The sequence below is a fragment of the Tursiops truncatus genome, chromosome 1, assembly GCF_011762595.2.
Source record: "Tursiops truncatus isolate mTurTru1 chromosome 1, mTurTru1.mat.Y, whole genome shotgun sequence".
Lineage (NCBI taxonomy): Eukaryota > Metazoa > Chordata > Mammalia > Artiodactyla > Delphinidae > Tursiops > Tursiops truncatus.
In genome coordinates, this window is record NC_047034.1 from 76,218,766 (window position 1) to 76,230,113 (window position 11,348).

Consider the following 11,348-nt stretch of genomic DNA (forward strand, 5'->3'; position numbering starts at 1 on the left):
GTAGGCCTTTTTAAGAGTGTGACATTTGAGCAAATATCTGAAGGAGATGAGGAATTGTGTAGATATATTGGAGAAGGAGCCTTCTAGGCAGTGGGAATAGTTGGTGGAAAGGCTGTAGGTGGGAACAGGCTTAGCACATTTCTGGGAACAGCAAAGAGGCCAGTATGACTGACGCAGAGTGTAGAGTGAGCAAAGGGAGTTGGAGCAAGTGGTGAATCTAATGGTTCAGAAATAAATTCATCTGGCATGGATGATTAATACAGCTTAACTGGAGAATTATAATTATAACAAGAAGCATAACAGCAATGGCAGTAAATACATATATAACACTTTCTGTGTGCCAAGCACTGTTTTAAGTGCTTTCAGTTAATTTAATCTTCTTAACAATCCTATGTGGTATCACTTCCACTTTCATAGCCAGGGAAGTTGAAGCACAGAGGAAAGGTTAGAAAAGTAAGCTAGGTCATAGAAAGCCTTGAACGTCAGACAAAGGAGGCTAAACTTTATCCTGTAGGTAGTGGTAAGCCACTAAAAATTTGATTATGGAACTGAAATGATCAGAATTGTGCTGTAGAAAGATTAATCTCATGGGATCCTTTAGATTGGAGGTGGGACACTAGGTGATATAGGAATTGAATTAAGGTGGTGACAAATGGAATAGAACAGAAAGAAGTGTGAACAATTATGCAATATGTTATTTATTGACTAATTTAACTGGAGAAAGCAACTGAAAAATCTGCTGTGACAAATCTATCCTTCGGGTGTTTTCTTCAGCAGAGTAGTGATTCTTAAATTTGAGGGGAATTAATAATTCCCTTTGATAACCTGATGGCAGCTATCAGCTCTTTCTTTAGAACACACATACCTATAACTTTGTATACAGTTTCAGGTGGTTTAGGACACCCCAGAGCACATCTAGGCTCAGAACTCTCTGGATCTCAGAATTAGGAGACCTGGGCTTGAGTCCAGCTGAGGCCCTGGTGTGAACTACCCGTGACTTTGGGCAAGTAACTCTACTTCTTTAGGCTTCATTTCCTTTATCTGTAAAATGAGGTTACTAGGTCTCCAAGGGCCCTTTCAGTTCAGAGAAACAAATTCTGTATGCACACAGGGCTTTCTTAGGAAATAGACAATAAGTAAATAAAGAAGTTGTGGTATTCCAGATCGAAGTGTTATGAAGGAAATTAAAGTAGGGGAAGGAAAAGGAGAATGACTGAGGTACGCATGAGTATATGCTCGCTGGTTTTGATAAGATGCTTAGAATGATGGTTCTGTATCTTTCCTCAATTTTTCTATACTCTCAGCTCCCAATTCACTTTTTGCTTTGTGTCCTGACAGGAAAGAATTGGGATGTGAGCGCCGCCCTCAGTGATTTTGAACAGCTACGTCAGGTCCATGCTGGGAACCTGCCCCCACCCTTTAGTGAGGGGAGTGGTGGCTCCAGGACCCCTGAGAAAGGGTTTTCTGATAGAGAGTCTACTCGCCCTCCCCGACCCACCCTACAGCGGCAAGATGACATCGTTCAAGGTATTGGGGTGCTGAGGGCTGTTTCCATATGCGGAGTAGAAAGAAAGGGAGGCAGCTGCTGACCAGTCAGAGAATTTAGTGATCCTTTAGAGATGATTCCATTCTTCCCCCACCTCCCCAACCAAATGATCAGAGGTGACAGTCTGTCCAGATGCTGGAACCCCTCACTTTCTGCATCTTGAGTGCCATCCTGTATAAATGCCATCTTCAAAGAGATAGAGGAAGAAGAATAACGATCTAATTGTTGAGATAAGGTACACATAAAGATAGAATTCAAAGGATCACTATCATCTGCCCCTTTGGAGGATATTTTCTTAATATTTATTAGTATCTGTCAATTTTTAAATGCACGTATACTCTATCTCAGCAATTTTGTTTCTAGGAATTTATCATATATGTGTTGTGTGTGTGTGTGTCTGTGTGTGGTGTGTATCCTTTTAAATAAATACATACTTACCTAATTCATAAATAGACACAAAGACATGTAGTGTAAAGCTTAAAAGTTAAAGCTTGAAAACAACTTTTAATTATCCATTAATAGAAGAGTGGTTAAATAAATTGTAATCATCCATATTATGGAATACTTGGCAGCCATTAGAAAGAATTAAGTAGAACTTGATGTGCTATTTTGGAAAAATCTCTAAAATCTATTGAGAAAGGTAAGATGCAGAACAATATATATAGCATGTTCCTGTTTATGTTTTTAAAAATTGTTATAAAAGTTGTTTGTGCTTCTATGTGCATAAAAAATTCTAGGAATTCCCTGGTGGTCCAGTGGTTAGGACTGCGTGCTTCCACTGCAGGGAGGCACGGGTTCAATCGCTGGTTGGGGAATTAAGATCCCACATACCACGCCGCACGGCATGGCAAAAAAATTCTAGAAGGATACAAAACATCGCCTCTGGGGAAGGGATCAGGAATTTTGAATGAGAGGGACATTTCTTTGTAACACTTCAAACCTTTTGGTAGTATTTTGATTTTTTACCATGGGCATGTGGTACTTTTAAAATACCTTTAAAAAGAGTTTAAAAAATAACACTATAAAATAACTTTAGACTAACTACTTACTTTATGCATCATCCCTGGCAGATATTGGATTAAGACCTGATACCCAATATAATTTTTAGCTCTTTCTGATAGTCATTATATAAGTCAAGCCATGCAAATGAATTTCAATACTATACTGAGCAAATTATTATCACACTGGAATATCTGCTGGAGAATTATAAGTGCCATGTATTCAAAACAAATGAAATAATTTGGGGCACTATCTATATTACCGCCTTCCTCTGTAGTATGTTAAGTAAGCATTGACTGTACCTATAAATTTCTGATAAATATGAGCATCAAGAATAGTTGTAGTAAATAACGTAAATAAATGTTATTGATGGTAGATAAGAAAGTTCCTGAATGTGTAAGATTTGTCATTAATTTTCTATAATGGAAATCCTTTTCTACATTCTCCAAGGCCCTGAAAATTATCAGAGAGATTATTTGACTCAGTGTAGCCAAATGAAACTCCATTTCCCTTATTCCCTCTTCCTCCCACCAGACAATGACTAAGTTGCCAAATGAAGGGTCCCTATTATGTTGGGAAATGGAAGTGGAAGAAGACAGCGTCGTGGAGAGAAGTTCAGGCAAAAGGGTAGAAAGAGGAACGTATATTTGGTGCTAATGCGAGTGCCTGTGAAAAGGCCACTTTCTATGTTTCTCCAACTGTGTTTGGCATGAGAAAGAGGGTCATGAAATTTGGTAGCCAGTTAGACTTACAGTTTTTCCCTGACTGGAAACCTTGTCAAGAGGTAACCATCACCTCATGAGTGGAAAGTTCTCTGAGTGGGTTGTGTTTGTTCTAAGGTGACTCCATTTCTCATTGCAGAAAAACGCCTGTCTAGGGGCATCTCCCACGCCAGCTCCAGCATTGTTTCCCTGGCCCGGTCCCATGTCTCCTCCAATGGTGGGGGTGGGGGGAGCAGTGAGCACCCCCTGGAAATGCCCATCTGTGCCTTCCAGCTTCCAGATCTCACTGTGTACAATGAAGACTTTCGCAGCTTCATAGAGAGAGACCTCATTGAGCAGTCCATGCTGGTTGCCTTGGAGCAGGCAGGTCAGTGAGCACTTTCTTTCCCATGCTCTTCCCTCTGCTCTCCATGTCTAGGCAGCCATGTGGAGGGGCTGGGCTTGACAAGCGGCTTCCAGTCTAAGCCTGCGATCTGATTGACTGCAGTCAAACTCGGCAGTCAGTCAGAGAGACATGTACTGAGCTAGGTGCTTCTTCAAGTTAAAGAAAGGACACAAATAAGACACTTTCCTCTGGAAATTTCCTGTTTGATTGAAGGGAAACCAGATACACATGTGAAAGGCCTACAAATCAATACCTAAAAATCAATACATGAAAAAAATACAAATGAATTATAATTGGCTCTGGAACACCTTGTGTGTTCCAATGCTGTAGATGGTTGGTTCCAAGAACCAGTGCTGTACATGATGCAAGTGGTGATTAAACTAAGTCACATTTATTTATACGAACCTTTCCCAAAAGATTTATTTACCTTTACAATTATGTTTGTCTTAAATTATATTTAAAATTTGTTGGTATGTTGGGGTGAGGCAGCTGGGATTTCTGGGAAAGCTAGTCAGTTATTAAAAACCTCCCATGGAAGAAGGACGGGGCGGGTGGGAGGTGGGGGCACAGAAAGGAAGGTCTTGTTTTTCATTTTGTGCCCTTCTATACTAATCATGTGCATCTATTTACAGTTTTTTAAGTAGTAAGCAGTTTATCTGACTGCTGTGATTATAGGCCAGTTTTTCTTTCAGTAGACTGTCCAGTAATTCAAAAAAACTTTTAAGCATTATTCATAAATTATTTTCCTTATATAAGTAATGGATCAGCAATTATAGGATGACTACAGAATTGAGAATCATTTTCTTGGGTATTTTAAGTACTTTGTCTTATTGCTCATGTCTTTAAAGTCGTACCACATACATGGTGACATGCTTACTGTCATATATGCAGATGATACTTGCATGACACTTTGAATATACATGTTGGGTTGTTTTTCTTTTACTGATGATGGATTTGTGCTGACCTTTATTGCTACAGTGTCTGCTGGTCTCTTGACCAGAGTGAAGAAATCAGAGCCAGACCAAGTAGCCAACACAGATTTCGACCTATGACCTAGGCCTCATCATCTAACCCAGGGTTGTTCAATCTTAGCACTACTGACACCTAAGACCAGATGATTCTTTGTTGTGTGAGCTGCCTTGTGCATTATATTGTGTTTAGCAGCCTTCCTGGCCTCTACCCACTAGATGGCAGTAGCATCTCCCCACCACTTGTGACAACCAAACATATTTCCAGATGTTGCCAAATGTCCCTTTGGAGACGAAATTGTCCCTACTTAAGAACTGATCTAACCAGTTGTGCTCACCAGATTCTGATGAAGCAAATATAAGTGAAGAAGATACACAGAGTAATAGAGTGATGGTTTGATTTTGGATAGGCTTCCTAGAGGAGGCAAATTAGGAGTCTGTTTTAGAAATAGGGAAGTAGGGAGAACTTCATGCATCATCTGCTGCTCTCCTTTTCGTCCTGTTTCTGTAGGGCGTTTGAACTGGTGGGTGAGTGTGGACCCCACCTGTCAGAGGCTCCTTCCTTTAGCAACTACTGGAGATGGAAACTGCCTCCTGCACGCAGCCTCTCTTGGTGAGTCTTGAAAATGGTCCTTCATTCCCTCATAGAAAGGAAGCAGTAGTTAAATCTCATGTGAAGGGCTTGATCCGACTATTCTTGATCTCAGACAGAAGTGATGGCTCAGAGCAAGGCTATGTGTGTGTGTGTGTGTGTGTGTGTGTGTGTGTGTGTGTGTGTGCGTGCATGCTCACTGGTGCAGGAGGAGATGGAAGAGAGCCCTGCCCTAGTTTTTCAGTCTTGTTGAGAAATCGTATGGAGTACATAGGATTTAGCACAAGTCCCACTCGGAGAACTGGCCCCCAGAAGTAATGCGCAGCAGTAAGCAAGCAGTATACTGTATGTGTATGCATATAATTCCACTAAGTATTTATTCTTTTGGTATATAAAAAAGATACGTTTTCATCAGTCCCCTGTGAAACTTGTTTATTATTATTTTTTAATGTATGTCTAATCTAGAATAATGTATTTTTCTTTTTCTTTCTTTTTTCTCTTCCAGTTTTATTGATATAATTGACATACAGCACTGTATAAGTTTTATACAGCATAGCGATTTGACTTACATGCATTATGAGATGATTACAATAAGTTTAGTGGACATTCATCATCTCATGGATACAAAATTAAAGAGATAGAAAAAATTCTTTTTTCCTTGTGATGAGAACTTTTAGGATTTACTCTCTTAACAACTTTCATATATAATGTACAGCAGTGTAATTATATTTATCATGCTGTACATTGTACCCCTAGTACTCAATAGTCTTGTAAATGGAACTTTGTACCTTTTAACTACCTTCATCCAATTCCCCCTGCCTTTGGTAACCACAAATCTGATCTCTTTTTCTGTGGGTTTGTTTTTGAAGTATAATTGACCTACAACACTGTTATACCCTGGCACACAACATGGCGATTCAATATTTCTATATATTTCAAAATGATCACCACGTTAAGTGTAGTTACCATCTGTCACCATACAAATATATTACATAACTATTGACTTGTTTTCTTTAAATTGTTATGCCTATTTATAATTCAATATATTATTTGCCTTAGCTTTTAAAAAAAGTCCCCATTTTCCAACCACCCCTCAAGCTTTGATGCTGATTACCATGTGCCAGACCCATCTTATCTGCTGCTACTCTGTATTTTACTTTATTTATTAAAAACAATTTGTTTTTAATTGGCCGCACCACGAGGCTTATGGGATTTTAGTTCCCTGACCAGGGATCGAACCCAGGCCCTTGGCAGTGAAAGTGAGGAGTCCTAACCACTAGATGGCCAGGGAATTCCCACTCTGTATTTTAATTTGTTAGACTTGGTATCACGAGTAAAGGCTTCTTGTCAGGAGTCTGTAGGATGTGGTATATCCCCCACTTTCAGGTTCTCAAAGTTTCTGAACCTCCAGAATAGGAACATCTTTTCTTTCTTGATTACCTTTCCCCCAAGTCACAGCAGGGGTTTCTTTGAACCTGGGCTTCAGCCTGATTTCCTTCATGCCAGGGTCTGTGTATCATAATTAATGAGTGGAGTTGAGTCGAGGTAGGGTGTCTTAACCATAATGTTTTCTTGCCATAGGGATGTGGGGTTTCCATGATCGAGACTTGATGCTACGGAAAGCTTTGTATGCACTAATGGAGAAGGGAGCGGAGAAGGAAGCATTAAAACGGCGCTGGAGGTGGCAGCAAACTCAGCAGAATAAAGAGGTGAGGGAGCTTGGGCAGGAGCACCTTGTTTCCCAAAGTTACCGAGGGGAAATGCTCAGTGCCTACCAGTAGGAAATGTCTCATACTTAGGTGCTTAGGTCAGTGTCACTCCTCTTGTAATCCTGGAAATGGTTGAAAATTCAGATACCACCATAGGGTACATGCCTTCTGATAGAGTTATGAGAACTGGTGTGGGGAAGTGGAGACTTGTAGAGGAGGTATCTAACGTTGTGCATTTCTACCCGATAGGCACTCAATAAGCCTTTAGTGGCAGTCTTTTGCAAAATGAAATACGACAAGCACATAGGATTTTTGTGTTGTTTTGTGTTTTTGCATATAATAAGGCTAGACCAATTTTTAAGGACTTATGTTTTCAACCATTATAGAAATGTAAATGCATAAAAATAGTTTTGGCCATATATACCGTGTTTTGTATGTTCAGTTTATCTGTTAAAAAATTGTAAAAGCATGAGTTTGAATGGTACTTCTATTAGAAGTTCAGCAGATGTTGAGTTGAGTTTAATTGGTACTTCTCAGGGATTTAGTAAATGTTAAGGCTGCTTTCATATAAGAAAGCAATACTGGGAAGTTCCCTGGGGGTCCAGTGGTTAGGACTCCGGCGGTTTCACTGCCATGGCCCGGGTTCAGTCCCCACCACCACGACACACCCAAAAAAAAAAAAAAAAAAAGAAAAAAGTAACACTGGACTGTTTGTACTTTCCATTCCTATAAACGGGCTGGGCAAAATATAGCCTGTAGGGCTTCCCTGGTGGCGCAGTGGTTGGAAGTCCGCCTGCCGATGCAGGGGACATGGGTTCGTGCCCCAGTCCGGGAAGATCCCACATGCCATGGAGCGGCTGGGCCTGTGAGCCATGGCCGCTGAGCCTGCGCGTCCGGAGCCTGTGCTCCGCAATGGGAGAGGCCACAACGGTGAGACGCCTGTGTACCGCAAAAAAAAAAAAAAAAAAATATGGCCTGTGGGTCAAATCCCACCAAATGTTTTTGTTAAAAAAAATTTTTTATTGGAACACAGCCTCCCCAACTCAATTCATTTACATGTGTTTGTGCTACAGCAGCAGAATATAGAAGCTGCACGTTGCCCCACCGCAAAGCCTAAAATATTTCCTGTCTGGCCCTTTACAGAAAAAAGTTTGCCGATTCCCTTCCCTTTAATGATGACGTTATACAGTTAAATAAAGATAATGAGTCTTCCTATTTCCTTTTGCCCTGGTTCTCTGTCTTCTATGTTTATCTCCTGCTCTTCATGTATATCTTTTTTATTTTTGCCATGTATATAAAGCTGGGTGTTTCTGGCATTAATATGGGAATATCTTCAGAAACTTAATTTCCAGCTTCTTTTCCTTCTCTTTTTATTGCTCTATCATAACTGGCCATAATATAGAACTAACAGACTTTTGTTTGTTTCAGTTATTAGAATTTTATGTTCTCAAGATTTAAAATATGGAAGTAGAATGTGTTATGTTTCTTTCTCAAAAATAAAGAACTCAACCTTAAAATTAGGATGATATTAAGATCAGAATCCGGTCTTTGATCAGCCAGTCTGCCCCCGAAGATTCTTGAGGGAAAGAAATGCACAGGGGCAAGGCCAGTAAACAGCATTCTTTATTGACACCAAACCCCCTGGCAGTCTGGTGAGCTGAGCTGGACTATGTGGAGAGCTTTTTTTGTCTGAGCTAGAGCCAGCCTAGAGTTTGCCTTCCTCATTGTTGAATTCAGGCTATACCTGAACCTTAGATTTGACCACTTCAGAGACAGGAAAAGACCAAACCAGGTCATGCCAGCTAGTAAAGTAGACGTGATAGCCACAGTCAGAGGATAGGTAGGCCCAATTCCAGCTATATTAAGCTGTTATAGTTACTATTTTAAAGGTTAAGTTAGATTATGATGGTATTTAGCCAGGAGACCCAGAAATACCCAAGTTCTATTCCTGGTCAGCTATCTATTCCCTCTCAAAGTCCTCAAATGGAAATACATGCCTGGAGGATAGTAGATATTGAAGGACTGATCTTTTTACTCCTTTTGCTCAGCACATTGAAAGTTCCACATGGAAACAAGATAATTGTTTTAGCTCAGACCATTCATAGCATTATAGTGGGGTGGGGAAGGGGGTGACGGACTGCGGAGCTACTTTTAGCCAGTACCAAACACCAAACAAACTAAATTGGTTTTGATTTCCCAGGCCTCCTTGTTTTGTTGTTAAAAATGGTGGTAAAACACAGTAAGAACATTTTCAGCCTAGAAGGGTACACCACCTAGTGGCTGTGTGTATAAAAACAGCAAACAAAAATAGGTGAGAGCAAGACGGAGACAGATCCTCATGAATGTGTATCAGGGACCATTTATTAGAGTGACCAGAGCACCCCATATATAACCTGTGCATTGTTCTTCTGTATTTTTAGTTGAAAAAATCTGTGATAGAATTTTACACATTGAAAATAGCTTTGTCTTTTTTTTTATTGTTAAAGTAAAATGTGGTCACAATAGCTCTTTAATTCCTGTTAAATTTGTTCTGATACTTCTCATGTTTCCAGTGTGATTCTTTCTACTATGTCAATGTGTGTTTAAAGTATAAACTCATTTTAACACTTATATAGGTCAAATATAATTAATAATATAGACTTTCTTCCAAATCATCATATACATCCTAAAGCCAATATGGTATTTTAAGATTGTTTGTACTACTCCTTCTACTCCTTTAATAAAAAGTTAATAGTTTTACTGAGCATGTATTTACTGATTACTGATCACATAGTAAGTACTAGGCATATTGCATAAAACATGGTCCTGGTTCTTAGGAGTAGTAGTAGGAGATGGACATGTAAATACATAATTGCAACAAAGTAACAGGTTATGACTTCTATGATAGAAGTCTACATAGCACTTGAGGAGGGAGAGCACAAAGGAAGGAGTGAGTGGTTGATGTACCAGGGAGATTTAGGAAGGGCTTCATAGAGGAGTGATACTTGAGTTCTTTCCTGACAGTTGAGAAATTATTCACCAGGTGGATATGGAGTGGGCTGCTCCAGGCAGAAGGCACAACCTAGACAAAAGCTCAGAAGTATAAAACAACACAGTGCATTCAAGGAACTATGACTAATTAAATGGTATTAGAGAAGTGGGTTGGGAGCCAGGAAGTGGAGTCTCTGCTATGCTTAAGGAGTTTGAACTGTATCTAAGAGGTAATGACAGGTCTTAATTTGTAGCAGGAAGCAAACATCATCATATTTTAATTTTAGAAAAATCTTTCTGGTAGCATTGTAGAAAACGGATCGTAAGAATGTATGACTGGAAGTAGTAAAACCAATTAAGGGTCCATTGCCGTAGTTCATGCTTAATAACTGTTGACTAAAGGGTTAGTAAATCCTTTCACCCATCCCAGGCATGGGATGGGTGAAAGGAGAGGAGTCGTAGATAACCCCCTGGTTTCTAGTTGGGTGTTTGGGTGATAGTGTTGTTTACAAAGGTAGGAAAACAGGAAGAGAGGGTTTTTGAAGAGGCAGAAGTTCAGTTTTGACTGCACAGAGTTTGAGGTAGTCATGGGCAGGTGGCAGTCTTCAGTAGGCAGCTGGATGTGAACATAGAAATTAAGAGGAAATCTGGGCTGGAGAAGAAGATTTTTGAATCCTGAGCATGTAGATAGCAGTAGATGAGATTATAGTAGTAGAAAAGATAACCTAGAAAGAACCAAGGCTAAAATCATTGACACAACATCAATATTTTTGAGGTAGACAGAGTTCAGAGAGGTAAGAGAAAGTAGTGTTGTGTGAGCTAAACGAAAAGAAAGTTTGAGGAGATCAAATGCCACATGAAGGCTAAGAAAGATGAGAACTGAAGAGTTTGCTGAATTTGGCAATTAGAAGGTAATTGTCTTTGCTAGAGTCAGTTCGGTGAAGTAGTTTGTGGGGGTGAGGGAGGGGGCATAGGCTGGAGGGCAGATACAGAAGCTAGACTGCAGTGGGTCAGAAAAGAATGGAAGAAGTGTGAGTGATCATAGACATTCTTTCATGGATCCTGACTATAAAAGGGAGAAGAGATTGGACTTTGTAGTAAAAATTGTTAGCCAAGTGGTAAGAGAATAGGGAGTGGAGTAACACGAGTGAGTTGGAATGGCTATTGCCTCTTGAACCTAGCCTCTAATTGCTTGATATTCCTTGCCTGTCTTTCACACAGTCGGGGCTGGTATACACAGAGGATGAGTGGCAGAAGGAATGGAATGAGCTGATCAAGCTTGCCTCAAGTGAACCCCGCATGCATCTAGGTACCAATGGAGCCAACTGTGGTGGGTAAGTATGTCTAACTGGAGGAGCAGGAAATAATCTTTGCTGAGTCCTCAGTGTCCAAAGAGCTCTGTGCTAAGAGGATGTTAGAAGGAGAGGAAGAGAAGCCATGGCAAGGGCACAGAAGGG

General features: G+C 40.2%; 1 protein-coding gene across 4 annotated transcripts in view; it reads left to right on the forward strand.

Annotated features, from left to right (window-relative positions):
• Window positions 1–11,348, forward strand: part of OTUD7B (OTU deubiquitinase 7B) — a 53,892-nt gene that overhangs the window by 33,298 nt on the left and 9,246 nt on the right. For 3 of the 4 annotated variants that reach the window (XM_033860240.2, XM_033860232.2, XM_019919778.3), the window contains 5 exons: window positions 1,339–1,527; window positions 3,407–3,634; window positions 5,132–5,233; window positions 6,794–6,921; window positions 11,113–11,225. In XM_033860240.2, coding sequence (XP_033716131.1) covers window positions 1,339–1,527; window positions 3,407–3,634; window positions 5,132–5,233; window positions 6,794–6,921; window positions 11,113–11,225 — 760 coding nt within the window. Of the gene's footprint in view, window positions 1–1,338; window positions 1,528–3,406; window positions 3,635–5,131; window positions 5,234–6,793; window positions 6,922–11,112; window positions 11,226–11,348 lie in introns of those variants that run through there. The other variant, XM_073808281.1, reaches the window with a different exon arrangement.